The 16,343-nt window shown below is 39.4% G+C and overlaps 1 protein-coding gene and 1 long non-coding RNA gene across 4 annotated transcripts in view; both read right to left on the bottom strand.

Moving 5' to 3' along the window:
• Nucleotides 1–1,811: 1,811 nt before the first annotated feature.
• LOC125702813 (uncharacterized) lies at nt 1,812–4,032 on the bottom strand. The gene is made up of 3 exons (XR_007380711.1): nt 3,863–4,032; nt 3,639–3,739; nt 1,812–1,823 (listed from the first exon to the last, which is right to left on the bottom strand). It is a non-coding gene; the product is annotated as an uncharacterized LOC125702813 (long non-coding RNA).
• Nucleotides 4,033–10,709: 6,677 nt separating this feature from the next.
• Nucleotides 10,710–16,343, bottom strand: part of RERG (RAS like estrogen regulated growth inhibitor) — a 107,110-nt gene continuing 101,476 nt past the window's right edge. For all 3 annotated transcript variants that reach the window (XM_048966538.1, XM_048966529.1, XM_048966548.1), the window contains exon 5: nt 10,710–15,331. In XM_048966538.1, coding sequence (XP_048822495.1) covers nt 14,924–15,331 — 408 coding nt within the window. In that variant the 3' untranslated portion in view covers nt 10,710–14,923. The remainder of the gene's footprint in view (nt 15,332–16,343) is intronic.

Here is a 16,343-nt window from a genome sequence, read left to right on the forward strand (position 1 = left end):
TATACCTCAATCTGGGTCTTGCTACAGAATCTAAGTCTGAATAACATCCAAATTAGAGGGATATTCAGACCTGTTTCAGATCAGCTCATGGGATATATATGTTCCAGCTGTGAAGTTTGGAACTTGTATTCCATCTTCTTTCCACAGTTTGGAACCCTTTTCTAAAAGTAGTAAAAGCAAAGGGGTTTTGGAACAGAAACATCATCATCTCTAGATTCCTTTATTTCTTTCAGCACCTTGCTACCTGATAGACACTGGTACTCTGAACTCTGTAGATAATCCTTGCACTGATAGAAAACTGAAACTTTCACTAAGTCACTAACCCATGCACTGTTCAGTAACATGTTTCTGGCCAAATTTTCAATTTTCAGCACACTGGACCTCAGTGCATTTACAACACAGAAAATGCTGCCCCCAAAGATTCTGTTCATTGTTATTTTAAGATTGAAGGTCTACAACTCATTATGTCAGTGTCTTCTTCAAGCCATAGTTCTTTCTATTGCTTTCTTTAGAAAATATTCAACATAGAAATTCTTGTAAATTCTGTTTCATCATACATCAAAGTATTGGCCATGTTACTCTGTTATCTTAAAAATGCAGTAATAGTAAAACTAGCTATGAGAAATGTTCTGCACCAAGAAATGCCAAAGTCATAGGGATTCTTTTGGGTGAGTATCTTAAATTCAGATTATTCAATTTATAATGATGTCATAAAATGAAAATTTTCTGGAAAAATATCTGGTAAACAAGATCTTGTGTGGTTAAGCACATTTTTGAAGTTATCACTCTTCTAGTTATAATCTGCCATTTCTGTTTGGCCTAGTTCTTGTCTATCTTTGCTGAGTTGCTCTGATCAGTGCTTCTAAACTGTCATTAAATGCATTTCACATTTGAATCTCAAAAAAGTAAATATTTCATTTCTCCCACTTACGAAGAAGAAGCAGGCTCAGGGAAAACTGAAGTGACTTTACTGAAATCAAATAGTAGGAAAAATACTCCAGAACCAGTAGAGTGTCCAGAATTTATACACAGCAATGTATTGGGTTTCATCTTTTCTTTCCCTCTTATTAGCTAGTTATCGCCTATTAATGATACAAAAATGTCACTGTATTTTCACACTTGTAATAGAAGGGCTACACAGGGAGGAAAAGTGAGAGTGGAGGCAAGTTTATTGTAAAGTTTTCTGTGGGATTTAATGAGTTAAGAAAGCCCAACTTTGAAGAGAAAGAGGAAGGAACTATGTTTATCTTTCTTTCATTGTCTAGTAAAATTTTCAAGGCCTTGTGTACTGCAAAGAGCTGCCAGAGTAACTACAACACAGACACATTTACCTTCACCTCTGGTGACCTAGCTCTGTGGTTGAGAAGCACAGCAGCAAACCATACCGTCTCCAATTATGGTTTCTTCATCCTAACAGTCTGGATCTGCTTGAGTAGTCTCTTTTCAATGTGTAATAACTATGTAGTCTCAGCCGTCTAGGGTAAAATTCCCTGGATGGAAAGAGTTCATTTCCAATGAATAGCAGAAGATGTCAGAGGATGTGATTGAGGTGTACATGAAACAAGCGAGTCAGCTCCATTAATAAATCAACGCTCAGGAATCCTGATGGGTCAATAAGTGTTGCAGTCTTTTCTCTTCAAATGAGCAATCAGAGCCTGATGCCAGGAGTTTTCTAGCAGAGCCCAAAGCAGACTTTAAATTCTTAGATTCAGCTCTTAAGGTTTCTGTGTGTGTTCAGATGAACTTGAATAGAGGTCCATTCCCTTCTGCTGAGATATTGTCCCTGTAAACCGTCACTGGAGTAGTTCCTGTACTAGATCATACTATATTTGTAAATTAAAAAAAGAAATATCAGTCATTCTGTAGGAAAAAAAAAGCCACCACTGTACTCACTCTTATGATTTCATAAACTGATGAATTTGTGGACCCAATTCAAGATGGCTTTCAGCATTGCCAACTAGTACAAAGAAATGACAGCAGCTCTTGGGTGTATTTTCTTTTCTTTATGTGCAGCATCATGTCTGGGAGAAGATTTCTAGGGTAAACATCCAGGGCAGGAAAAAAAAACACAACATTGGAACAACTGTGAACTGAGTGAGAAAGCTACAAAGCTTACATTCAGTATACTATATTTTAAAATGGAATTGTCATGCCCTCGTCCCATCACCAGTTAATTAGTTTTTTTCCCAAAAGTTTGAAATAAGTTTGTATGAGTATGAAATCATATTAAGCATAAAAGAAAGTGATCCATTAAGGATGGGTAACTGACTTCCTATTGACAAGAAACAATCGCAGGAGAAGAAGAAGCAAAGTTAATAACTGCATACAGTAAGGTTTGCATGCTTTTACCTTTCCCATTTACCAGAAACAGCTGACATTATAAGTGAAAATATAATTTTTTTTTCTATCTACTCAAATCTTTTCCTTTCAACTTACATTGCTAATAAGATGCTCATTATTGCTCTATCCTTTTCTGCAGTCCTTTCTATGACAAAATCTCCTTGTTGTGAGTGAGAATAAGGAAAGTCCTAATGTAGTAATGCAAATTCATGCATGCTATCATCATAGGAAAATTTTCTAGATGAAAAGCAAAGTAACAAGTAACGGAGATTTTATTTTAGAATTTTCTCTGCATAAAAGCCAAAATAAGAAGTGTGCCAAGTATCACTACTCTAATCCTATATGGTGTTAACAAATTGCTTGGCACTGGGCAGAATTTATGGAAGAGAAAGTAAATCTCTCATCTCCAAAGATTAAGTAACGCACTTTGAACTCTTCTGGTAAGTATCTTGGAAATCAATGTTGTTGACTTGACAATGAAGGTGTTTTTTTACTGAATTGGAAAGGAGAAGTTACCTACAGAGATGGGTACAGGAAGAAAGTAAACAGGCCTTAAATGGTGTCATTAGTTGAGTTACAAGAGTGCAAGATGGGTTGATGGACCCAAGATGGAGGCAGACTTTGTGGAAAAGTAGCTCCACATGAGCTATCAAAGCCTTTGAAATCAGTGCTGGTAACTGGATGGTTATAGAGGTCTTTTCCAACCTTGGTGATTGTATGAATCACCTTGACAGTTTTATTGTGTGCTTTCATGCATATGTATATCATCTTCTTCTCCCTCTCTCTGTTAAATCCTGTGATAATGAAAGATTTATCTTTAAGTATTTCTTTTTTTTTTCTCATTCAAGAAATGAGTGGTGTCAGAAAGACACCACTGTCATGGGAATGACAGGAAGCTGTTCTTGTATGGACTTAGTGACAGCTTTGGCAGTTGGCTGCCCATCTACTAATAATATGAAGAAAGCAATTCTTTTAAGACAGTTGAACAATTAGATAGCCTATCACGGCTAGTCTGGAATGGATTGACAATGACTTTTTGATGTGATGATCAGTATTCACTTTTAATCTACTGTATCCCAAATGTGGAGTTCACGGTCTCACTGTGCCAGGAGCTCAGAGCGTGTTCCCCATGGCATGCTATAGAAATATAGAAAGGGCTGTTAGGAATCAGTTTATTTATCCCTTGTACCTAGTTAAGAGAATAGAATTGTGAGGATAAAGATTTAGATCCCAAAGCTCCTGAAAACATACAGAGAATGCTTTTTGTTGACTTCAGTGAAATCTGAAATAGTTCTTACCTAGTTTGCTCAGCATCAAAAAAGGGCAGTTGAAAGCCATACTTTGTCTTGGTACTGGTCCTTATGAGCTGTTGTGTGTTCTAGTCCTCCCAGCTGTATATCTTTGAAAGAAAAAAAAAAGAAATCAGAAAAAGAGCTTCTCAGCAGTCTTAATGATACATTTACTGTTCTCTGGGAGTTTCTGAAAACTCCATGAGTACTACTGAAGTTTGCCATCAACGCACATTCAGTTCACATAATTAGAAGCAGCTTATTTCATTCTTGGAGCTCCACAGACACAATAATTGCATGTTGAAAACACCACACTTTGGGCTTTTTGTGTTCAAAGTTCGGATTGGGTCACAGAAGCAACTGGATCAATTCCACGAAGAGCCATGTGTGAAAAGTGCAGAGCCCTTTTGCTTCTAACATGAAACACATGCTGTGGCTGTAAATCAAGTACAGATGATAGATGAAGAGTCATCATCTGCAGCTGGAGTTGTTGGTCAGCTGAATGGTGTGGCTAAGTACACATCAAGCCACATGAAAGTCCTGCGATGCTGTGATTCTGAGGCTTGCAGACCCCTCCTAGGTGGTGTGCTGGTTCTCAGAAAGTGTTTGCATCAGAGATTTTTCCTTGAGGCAGAACTAGTGACTAGTTCTGTGAAATGTCTTTCAGGAGGCTCAAGGTACTGTTCCACTTCTCACTTGGTGACAAGTGACATGGGGAGCCCAGCCTTAGGAACAAGAAAGCATTGGGTATGCTGAGAAGGGTGATGGGGAGGTCAGCAGTGATCTTTCCCTGCTGGATCCCCAAGTAAGCAGAGAATGAGACAGCCCTAAGGATCTCTGTGCCACCTAAATGGGAAACAGGCTTTCAAATGTGTGAATGGATGTAAATGAGCTTTGGACAATATAGACATTATTTTCTGACTTAAGACCTGGGCTAGACAGGCAGAAGGAACAACCCAGGGAACCTAAAACATGTTACACTTTTCCATCTGAAATATACTGGCTGTTTTGGAAATGTGTGTACTGAACTGTGCATTCTCTTTAATTCTCAGTCACTGTGAGAATAGTAGAAGCTGTCAGAGCGTTATGTTGGATTGACTTCTGCATTTCACTTAGTCTTCCTGCAAGTTAAGTTCAATTACATACATTCTACAAGTCTTCATAGCCTCCTTTATCTTAAAGGAGTTGTTTCAGAATAATAAGGGGAAAAAAAAGTTAATCCTCAGACTCTTAAACAAAAAATAATATTAAAAATATTTGGAATTGTTTTTTCCTTGATTTGAGAACTGTTGTTCCCTGTACTCATCCTCAAATCTAGAAAATTGAGAAAACCAGCAGTTATTAACCTCAGCCTACTCACACAATCTAGGAGGCTATGACGTGTTCCTTGTAGCTATTTTAATAAAGCAACTTACCTTAATAAAAATTTATTGGAGATCATGAGAATTTCTGAAAAAAAAGAACTCTACTGAACAAAAGGTTGGGAGAAGCTGGATTAAATCCCGCCATTGTCCCTCTATTGCTTATTGTTACTGGCAGTAACCTAGCACTACAGCATTAAAACCTAGACTGACACACTTAATTGTAAAAGAAACACATATTAAGTCTTGCAGAGGATTTGGGACAGAGTAGCAAGTAATCTTAATCAGCATAGCTTGATTGACCTATGCTTGCTTGCAGTGCTAAAGTTTGCTCTGTTTTCATGGCATGTGTATTTCCAAGCCACCTGGCAGCATCAGAGTTTCTGTAGCTTTGGAGGCAAGAGAGGCAGAAGAGCTTGGGGAAGGCTTTGTTTGCAGGAAGCAAATGTGGAGCATACAGCAAGGGTATGAGGACATGCCTAAGCCTAGTCATGGAGTTGAGCAGGGCCTCACTGACCTTTCTGAATAATAGATTGGGATAATGGGATAATAATTTAGTCATTGAAGGAAGGCACAGACCAAGCCAGACATTGACAGAAGGGAGTGCTGTGGAAGAGTTTTACACAGACATGAGGCGGAGTGTTGGAAGCAAGAACAGAGGCCTGGCAAGAGAATAGGAGGTCTAGTAATGAGACTAAAAGGAGATTTCAGGAGGGAGGAGTTGTGCATACCGATGCAAAGCAAGGGGAAGCTCCTGAAAGGAGCTAGACACTGCAGTATTAATGCTTCTCAGCAAAGTATAGCAAAGTACCTCCCACAGACCCTGTGGTTTGTGGCTGCTGAGCGAGAACACAGGGCATACTGAATGAGCTCACAGGAAGGGTCAGAATGGCTATCCTGTACATATTTTCTTTTTAACAAGTTTGTGAGAAATAGCTGTCCTAAACAGCTAGTTAGGTATTTTCACTGAGGTTATGACAGTAATGCCTAAAGTAAAATGCTTTGGGATTGCTCTTTCTAAATGTTTTCTAAATGTTTCAGTTAAAAAATGGAAAACACTCAACAGTTGTTAACTTTTTGCATCAGATATTTGTAGGAAGATTTTTGCTAAAGAGGACGAAGACCTGGAGTTTGGTGAAAATTTGGGCCAACATGTGGGCAAAGCGTAGCAGAACATCCTGACTGTCATGTTACTGATGTGTCTGGTAAATTTTGGTTTTCTGTCCTGGGCCATCCCTAAAAGCTCCCAAAATGCTGAAGAGCTATGAAGGTAAATTTGGAATCATGGAGTCATAGAATATCCTGGGTTGGAAAGGACCCATAAAGATCATTGCATCTCACTGCAATCTTTCATTTGCAAGCTCTGTCTTCTACTGACAGTTTGAAAAATGTGGAGTGGCACTAGTTTTCAGTGGGGAAATTCTGATGGCAGACTGATAACTAACCTTTTGCTCCAGAACAATAACATAGTCAGCTTGGAAGCGAACACCTGATGGATTGCTACTCAAAACATCCTATCTCATACATCTCTTTTCCCTGCAGTAATAATTATTTCAAAAGAATCTGAGATTAAATAGCATCTCATCACTATGAATAAATGTCAGAGTCCTTCAGGGAGCTTTAATTAGTTTCTTTTCTAGGAAGTCTGAAGAGCTCACCCTTACCTTCGTCATTCTCTAAAATTACTTTTTGTATTTCTGATACCATTCCCAAAATTCTTCTCATTGTGTTTGTTAGCAGTATTTTAGCTGCACACCAAAGCAGTGATGTCCTCCAGAGAAAGTCCCAAAGGAAGTTACAGGCTTTTCACATTTATTATGGTTGTTTCAAGTAATGAAAAACAGAGAAAAGAAGAAAAGGCAACTCGTGTGGCTACAAAAAGATATGGTATTTGTAGAACTTTGCCAACATTTGTTTGTTTTTAACAGATCACATAGGCTTACCATTCTTTTGTTTACGGATTTGTGTTAAATATATTTTGGCACAACAAAACGAGGTGTATTTAATTTTGTTAATAGCACTCACTGCTTTGGTTTGAATAGTACTCCAATGAGGAGAAATATACCCCAATTTTGGACTGTGGAAAGGAAATAATTTGGAGTAGATACAAACTTCTGTCCTAGATTTGCACTAAATTGAGTGGAATACTTATATAAATCTGGTTGATATTATGTATATTCTTATGAGATACAAGATTTTTGGATACCACGTGTGTATCCTCAGTGTTCTATCAAGGGCTTTTTTGTGAAACTGCGGATCTCTGTCTGCCTTTCCCTAACAGGCAAAGAGATCTTTATAGCTTCAAGTCAGAAGGATAGATTTGGAGTTATCTATGGGACAATAGAAAATAGATAAAGCTCACCACAGAGAAATCTTAAGAAAAGAAAGAAACATGTCGGTTTTATTTTTAAAGCTGCTTTTTGCTTGTTTCTCTCTAAGCAGAAACTGAATGGAAATTAAAGCTCCAAATGAATTTTCTGGGTTTTTGAAAGCAGAAATGGAAGACTGAGCTGCTGTGTTCCATTGCTGGCATTTTACAAGCCATCATGATGGCTTCAGACAATTGATTCACTTTTCTATGGCCAAATTTCCTCTTTTATTAAAAAGAAAAAGGAGGTTAGAGGATATAATTTTGATGTTTTCTCTATTTGTTACAAAACCTTGCACTCAGCTCTACTGCTGTTCTTGGCAGTTGAGGAATGGGTACTGTGAGAGATTTTTGGGTTAACAACTGATCTTGGACTTCAGATTAAGCTCATAATTATGCAGTTCTCACCTGTAAAAGTGATGAGCAGCACAAAACCAAGTGAATAAAATGAAATGTTGATATAACATACCAGACCTGTGCATAGGAGACATCACGTCTCCCTGCAGCAGTGAACCCTCTCAGTGACTGAACTTACTGACATCAGAAAACATTACTTGTTTAATTATTGCTTCGAAGGTACGTGTTCTTCACTCTGACAATCCTGAGATCTTAAACGTAATTTTGGTGGAAATACTGTAGTGGAAGTATAGATGTTCTTTGGTGGCTTACCCAGAATTCCAGAGCTTCTTGGTCCAATATTTATCTTGCACAACTCAATATATTCTCTTATCATGCTTCAGTTGTTAAAATTTCAGGAAAGAATGAGCTTCCAAATTTCTCAAAAAAAATTGTAGATTTATGTTTGCAGCTGATTTTGTTGAAAGTGAATCATGAATAAGACAGCCATAGTAATACTGAGTAAAGTTATTTAGATATGTTATATTTCCCATAGCTTAAAAACTAACTGAAATACTGAACAATCCTGAAACTTTATTAAAATATAGCAGGATATTGGAAACCTGGCATTAATTGCAAATTCCACACTTAATAATATCTGTTACATCATAATAATAGTTTCACTTCTTCCCAGTTGTACTTGCAAAAATTTTAAAAAAAAATCTAAACCTCAAAATCACCTGTTTCATTACAGTGTTAGTGTACTAAATCTATATATATAAGTATCTAATCTATATATCATTAATTGTATATATATATATGATTGAAAAAAAAAAAAAGAAGTATAGATTGGATCATAGAATCATCATAGAATCATAGAATGGCCTGGGTTGGAAGGGACTTCAAAGATCATGAAGCCTTAACCCCCCTGCTGTAAGCAGGGCTGTCAACCTCCACATTTAATACCAGACCAGGCTGCCCAGGGCCCCATCCAACCTGGCCTTGAACACCTCCAGGGATGGGGCATCCACAACCTCTCTGAGCAGCCTGCTCCAGCACCTTACCTTCTCTGTGCCACCTAAATGGGAAACAGATCTGAGATCTGATTTGAGATCTGCTATTACTATGCAGCTTAATATTTCACGGTGGACCCTCATGATGCAGAATGTTTTTATCAGGATTAGGACCATGGCAGCTGCCAAACAGGTCTATGCTTTATCTATGAGACAATCCCTTATCAGCAAAAACAGCTTTCCAACTCTTCAGAACAGCTGTGTTCAGCTTTAAGAATTCACATCCAGAGGTGTAAGTAAATATTGCATTCCTGCAAGAGAAACCTCTGAGCTGTTACACAGCCTCTCTGTCCACACAACATCTCCAAATACCAGAGTAAATGAACACCTACCATATAAAAAACCTGACATTAGGACAATGACATTGGAAAAACAAAACTACTTCTGCTTTGGAAAATTTAGCAGAGGTGAAAGCGATCAGTCCAAAAAAGTCAGAAGATAACTTCCATCCTATTCTTTGATTTATTAAATGTCTGTCAGCAGTGTGAACTTACCTCTGAATTTCCTACCTTTGTACAGTGGGCTGGAAATGGAGGTTACATTTTTCAAGCTTAGGAGCCAGGCTGGCTGTGCTTTCTCCATGTGTTGGCCATCAAAGCTGTGAACTGGAGTCCTGACCTATCCGTAGTTTAAGTCCCTAGCGTCACTGAAGTCCTGCCCCAGGAACTTGGACTGTCTCTGGTGTCAGCTGTGCTAATAGCTTTTCTCCTGTGCAAATGTGTTTACAGAAAGCAGGCTGAACAAGCCTCGCAGACCATCATTATCGCCTCCTGGTAACCTCACAAAGGTGACAAGCTGCTGCTCTGTATTGTCATAACCCTGCAGTAATTAGTGCCTTGTGCCTGTAATGGAACCAAAGCGAGTAACATCAGGGCTTCTAAAATGACACTGTTTTCATCATATATTTCATTTTTCAAAGAACATAAAGGCAGATACATCAATCTGCCAAGGAACTCTTTTTAATTAAAGCCTCCATTTTTCTTTTCTTGTCAAGATATGCAAATAGTTTGAGTCATTAAAACTAAGATAAAAGAAATCCGAAGCACTGTTTATATATAGCCATTGTGACTGCATTTACTTTGCATTACTTTAACTGAAGCAAGTCACAGTGCAGCTTGACATAACTCAGAGCTGCTTTGCAGTGCTGTTGAGGCTAAGAGTGGAAAAACGCTTTACCTAGCTTGGGGAGTCCACCTCAATGCATAGATCCTGCATCTGGATATCACATACTGCTCTGTCAGTGGTGGCATGCTTACACACTTGCTGCCATTCACCTATTCAATATTTAGCTTTGGATTACTTCATTGGCCCAGGTTTGGAGGAAAACAAGGAAGTGATTGCTGCTAGTTCTCCATAGCTGTGATGTGGCTTTCTCCACTACAGCTTAGTACCCAAACTGTGTGTGATTGGCTACTGTACCTTATGCAAGGTACTTACAACGTACCTTCTCTTCAGAATAAGGAGACTGTGTCTGTCCTTGGAAAATGAGCATAGCTGTTGGCAGGTGTTTGGCTGCAACCAAATCCATGGCAATTATCTCCTAGACCTCTCATTCTGGGATTTTACCTGAGAAGCTTGGGATTAAGACCCATCTTATTTTAGTAAGCGTGAGTGTGAAAAAGGCTTTCCAGTGTGCTTCAATGACATCATTTAATAACTGTGGCATTGTACCACTTTTGATCAGCTTTGAATTGGTAACCATAAAATGGCTTGGGTTAGAAGGGACCTTAAATATCATTCATTTCCGAGCCCCTGCCATGGGCAGGGCTGCCACCAACGAGCTCAGACTGCCCTGGGCCCCATCCAACCTAGCCTTGAATGCCTCCAGTGATGGAGCATCCACTGCTTCTCTGGGCTGTGTTTCACTGTAGATTCTGTTTGACCTCTTGATTCTAGGCTTAGCAGCCAAATAAGATCAAATAAACTGATCCAAATGCTGAGGTGCTTGTTCAGACAAAATTCATTGTTTGTTTTCTAAGATAAAGCGTAAAAACCCTGACTCAGGAATTCTGGAAATGATCATTTGAAAGCTACACAACAGCGTTTTGGAGATAACTAACAGAAAATGAATGCAAAAGAGTTCAGTACGGACAGCACATTTTTTTTTTATTTTTTTCTTATATATTATCTACAAGCACAAGCTTTCATATTTTTAATGTAAAAATGCATACAGATCATTATATATATAAAAATCAACTAGCCTTGTAGCAAACTGCCAGATGCAACCATCCCCAGGTTTGGGGACAACGTGTCTGGATCCAGGTGCAAATTCAATGGCTGACCCTCACTTCCATCCTTGGTTGCACCGAACCCCCAGATATGAAGATTCTCAAAGTTCTAGGGAAGTCTTGGTTCCTGATCCAGGTCTCACAGCATGGGCATGACTAACTCTTCATCAATTGAAGATAAATATTTAAAAACTTCATAAATGACAATCAACTTGTTGCAGGTAACAAGTGTCCATTTCACCTTTCCTCCCCCTTTTAGTTTTTCTTCCTTCCTGTCCTCCCTCTGCCGAAATGGAAAGAGCAGAGGAGAGGAACCAATTGTTAGCATTGTCTATGTAAATAGCAGCATTAGAAACAGAATTTAAGCTGTTGATATGTGCTGCAAAATGGCTACTGAATGCAAATTCATGTTGCATTTGGTCTTTCCAGTGCTTGCGCACGCCGGGGCTCAATTTGCACACTGTAGAAATACGACACATTTATAGCATAGCCAATATTATATTGCTACATTGTGAGGAACAGTAGATCAAATTGCATTTAATGCTATGTCGTATGTATCAATAGATTATAATAGACTCTACTATAATTGGTTTGTCAAGCAGCCTATTACACCGAGGGGGAAAAAAAAAAAAAAGGAGCAATTAAGTAAAGAAATTCGTATTTGTGTGGGAGGAAAGGTCATAAAATAGCAGCCTCCTTTCTGACTGAATGTTTATCATGTTCGGCAGTTTCCAAATTCAGTCTTTGCAAAGAAATGTTACTATTTTTATTAGAGGTTCTTTATGTAACAAATAATGTTTGCACAGTGGAATATTTTCTTTCATGGAGATTTTATAACTTCCCCATAACACTACATATATATAATTCACTGGGATTCTTTTGGAAAGTATTATGGTCATACCTTAGGCTTTCCTTCCTTTCAACTCTCTTAATACAAATATGATTTCTTTATTTTTTCTTGTAATTCATGTATTAATGTTTTTGTATTTTAAATGCTTCTCTACTCTGAAATCTAAGACAGGATTTCAGAGAAAAGAGCTGTTGATGTTGTCTTAGAGAGGGATAAATCATTGCTTACAATATTAACATGATGACCTTCCCCATCAGCTGCATTCCTATAGGATTGCAGGTAAGGATTTTGTTTGCTGCAGATTCATACAACAGCACTGATGTGAAAGATAACAGACTGATTTAGTGCCTGAACTTGCAAATGCTTACTCTTTCTCATAAAGTTGTAACGTACATGTATGCAAGTTCAGACCTTCAGCTAATGACTGTCAGTGCATTCATTTAACTCTCACATTCGTGTTGATTCTATATTACTAACAGAATTAAAAATTGGCTAAACCTCTCTTCCTCTTTATTTCATTTATTTATTTATTTTACAACAGTTAGAGGCATGACCAATAGTTTGGGAACAAATGTGTCAACAGTGATGTGATCTGTTGCCAAAACCGCCTGTCCAGAAGCACACAGTCATTTCGATTGCAGAGTGTGTAGCTGATGTATGGCAACGTGCCTGAATATGAGGACCAAAACAGAAATATTGATTCTGAAAGACTGGAATGAATTTTCACTATCTACAATGGGAAACAGAGGAAATAAACAACAGCAAAAATACATTTGAATGTGATTTTCATTAATGCAAACTTTTTTCTTTTTTTTTTTAAAAAAGTTACTTTGGTAAGTATCTTTAAGCCAGTGCTTTGAGAATTTTGTACTTGGGACATTTCTCTGTCCATGGGGATACAGACTTGGTTCTCCAGCCAATGTTCCAACAGATGTTCCATCATTTATATGGCTACCTACAACTGTATGAAGTGCTGTCCTACCAGATATCCTCACTCTTGAACATCTATAGCAAATTGGATTTGATAGCCTTTTGGTGTTATTTCCTCACAAAGGCGAATAACCATATGAAGTCCAAAGCAGTGGAGAATAAAGTTGTAAGCAGTTGCTATAAGAGGACTATTCTTCAGAATAAAGTACTGCTAATAATCTCATTTGTCAACCTACCCTTTGGCTGTGGTTCTACATGATGTCAGTTTGAGCAGCACACAAAGATGTCTAAAGGGATGCAACATCGTTGGTGAGGCAAGCACTGTCTGAACATCTTCCAGTGATAGTTCCTGTATCTCTTCTTCTAGAAGACTTCACTACTACAGTTAAGACAAGTAGACAGAGGAAAACTTGATAGCTCACTTCAATATGAGACATGAGGGAAGAACAGGAGAAAAAAAACTGAATGCCTTTTATCCCAAGAAACAAAATATGATAAAATGCACTTTCTCTTGAAAATGCCAGATAGAACCACAAAAAAACTGCTGGTTTAAACCACAGATGCTTCAAGCAACATCTGGAAGTTAAACAACTGGAAATTAGGGCCTTTTGATATGGTGAAGGCCGTTCACAACTGATTCACGAGGGCTGCTCTAATAGTAATACCACTTATTCTATTATGTTGGCCACAATGTCAGAGGTGGTATGGCAGTAGTGGCTGAACCTTCCCACCAATATTCTGTTACATTTTGTTGCCGTGTGACAGATGGGAGCAGAGGGGCAGTCTTAAAGAATGGCATCTGACATGCAAGTGTGTATGAGGCAACGGTGTGTCACTGAATTCCTTCACGTGGAAAAAATGGCACCAACTGACATTCATGGACACTTGCTGAATGTTTCTGGAGACCAAACAGTGTATGTCAGCACAATGACGCAGTGGGTGGTGCATTTCTGCAGTGGTGACAGTGACATGAAAGACAAGCCATGTTCCAGATGGCTATGCACAGCTGTCACACCATGAAATGAGGAGTGTCCCTATCAACTCATCTGCATAAATCAGCTGACGGTGGTAACTGTGTTGAAAAGTAGTGTTATGTAGCTGAGAATTTTCTCTATGAAATAGTGCTATTGTGCTCTTTGTAGTTTTTGTCACTTTACATGGAAAAAAAAATAGCAGGCGATACTTTCAGAGCAGCCTACATACATTCGGGCTCAGAATTTAAACATTTGACTTCCTATGGTTTGAATTTTTTTTCAGTGGAAGATAGAGCAAGGGAAACTACTTGAATTGAAATAAATCCAAAACAGAATTGTAAACAAAAGCTAAAAACTACCCATAATGAAATCAACAGAAATGTGGTTATCCTTAATCTCCTGATGCATACACTCCCATTTCCCAAAGTACAGAACTGTACTTCAAGGAGGAAACACTGAAATGCCACTGGACTAGCTGATTATTTCTTGATGAATTCTCTAGTTTTAGAGGATCTCAAAAAGCAGCTGAACTTTAGCTCCATTGAAATGTTTGTCTTGCTAGCTAAACATTCCATGAAAAAGACCATTTACTGTACTTTTTGCATAACTCGCTAAGAACATCAGCACTCATAGATCTGACAAAATGACAACAAGGAAGGACTGTTTGGAGTAAAAGCACACAATGCGCCAATTTAGAGCTGGTGAAAGGTGTCAGATGAACCTTCTGGTGCAACACAGCAGCCTCAGTCCTTGAGATTACCAGTTGTGATGGTTGTTGCTGGACTGAAGACTGAGTTACTCTCCCAGTAAGTGGCTACCGAGCAGTTGGCTGGCTGGGAATGATGTTTAGGCACTACTGACTTGCAGGGGATTGGAGCCAGCCTTGAAGAAGCAGAAAATACTCTGTGAGTGCCAACCCCCACAATCATTTAGTCCTTTGGAGTTTGTTTGTTTGTTTGTTTTTTCCACGTTAGCCCAAAGCAGTGTGGCTATAATACATTTTGAAACAGGAAGAAGTCTGATTCCATGCTACTCAAAAAGTGGTGTGGTTTCAGTTTTCTATTTTTTTAATAGCAAAGCTTTGACCATTTTTTATTAAATGTGCTCTGCCTGCCTTGTCCCTACCACAAGCTAATATGCTCTATAATGCTTTTCTGGCTTAGTACAGATCTTTTTAGCTGCTGATTTTGGTAAGCATCTTATTAATAGCCTGCTTGACGTGCGTGGTGGAGCTTCGTCTCCGAGTCTTGCCCTGGACCATCTTTCGACGCCGTACCTCACGACAGAGCTCATAGAAGGCCTCCATAATGTTTCCCTCTCCTGTGCAAGCAGAGCACTCGTAAAAAGCACATGCTAGTTCTGTGGCCAGCTTTTCACCTTCCTCTGTGCTGACCTGCCTGGAGTGATCCAAGTCTGCTTTGTTCCCCACCAGGATCAGAGTGACATTTTTGGGTTTTTTAACTTCATCCAACAAGTTCTTGAGTGGTAGAACTTCCTCAAAGCTGCCTCTGTCCGTGATGTCATAGACCAGGACGAAGCCTTCACCCCATCGCACGTGTCCTTCTTTCTGAATAGCATCCTCCTGTTTCAAAAAGACAGATACCAGCTTTAGGAACATGATTTTTGAAAAAGACACAAGGCCTTCATTCAGACAGAGACTGCTTCCCCAGTGCCTGGAAAGCCACATACATCTGCCTGATTCTGTACTCTACACACATTGTTCTCTTTATTGTGTGGCATAGGACAATGTGGTGGTTCAGTCTAGGGAGATTAATATAACTTACTGCCTATTACTAACAGACTAAAGCAATGAGAATTCACAGCAAATTAAAACCACCATCCCCCTATCCACCCTCTTCTACCTCCTCCCCATGTGCAACAGCAGGGAATGGGGGCTGTAGTGAGTCCATCTCTGCCTTTCCTTCACAGCTGCTCTCTGCCCATGCTCCATGTGGGGTCCCTTCCATGGGATGCTATCCTTCCTGAACAGATCCTGCCTGGGTTTCCCATAGACTGCAACTCACTAAGCTCTGCTCCAACACAGCTCTGTAACCATGGGGCCCATTCTTTAGCAGCACACTGCTCAATCACAGGGCCCCACAGGTGGCGTCTCCACAGACCTCCTGCTCCACCATGCTCTCCATGCGCTGCAGTGAACTTCTGCTACATGCTTGGAGCACCTCCTGCCCTCCTTCTGCACTTGTGGCTGCAGGGCTGCTTCTCTCTCATTTCTCACTCTCTTTCCCAGTTGCTGTATTTTAGTGTTTTAACCCTTAAATCTCTTCCAGAGCACACCCAGTGTTGCTTATAGCTTAGCTCTGGCAACAGAGAATCCCTCTTGGAACAGCTGGGGCTGGCTCTGACATGATCAGGGGGCCCTGCTCACAGAGGCTATTCCTGCAGCCCCCCTTCTAACAAAACCTTGTGAAGTAAGCCCAACATAGAGACCTACTCTGACAAGCCATCATGGGCTGCCTATCATGGGCAGACTGGTAGCAGGCAACCAGAACAGGGTCTCTGCTGAACGATACCCAGCACACAAAATGCATAGGAATGTGCAGTTTGAATGCCTGTCATGTTTTGAAAAAAAGGGG

Source organism: Lagopus muta, chromosome 1, assembly GCF_023343835.1.
Source record: "Lagopus muta isolate bLagMut1 chromosome 1, bLagMut1 primary, whole genome shotgun sequence".
Lineage (NCBI taxonomy): Eukaryota > Metazoa > Chordata > Aves > Galliformes > Phasianidae > Lagopus > Lagopus muta.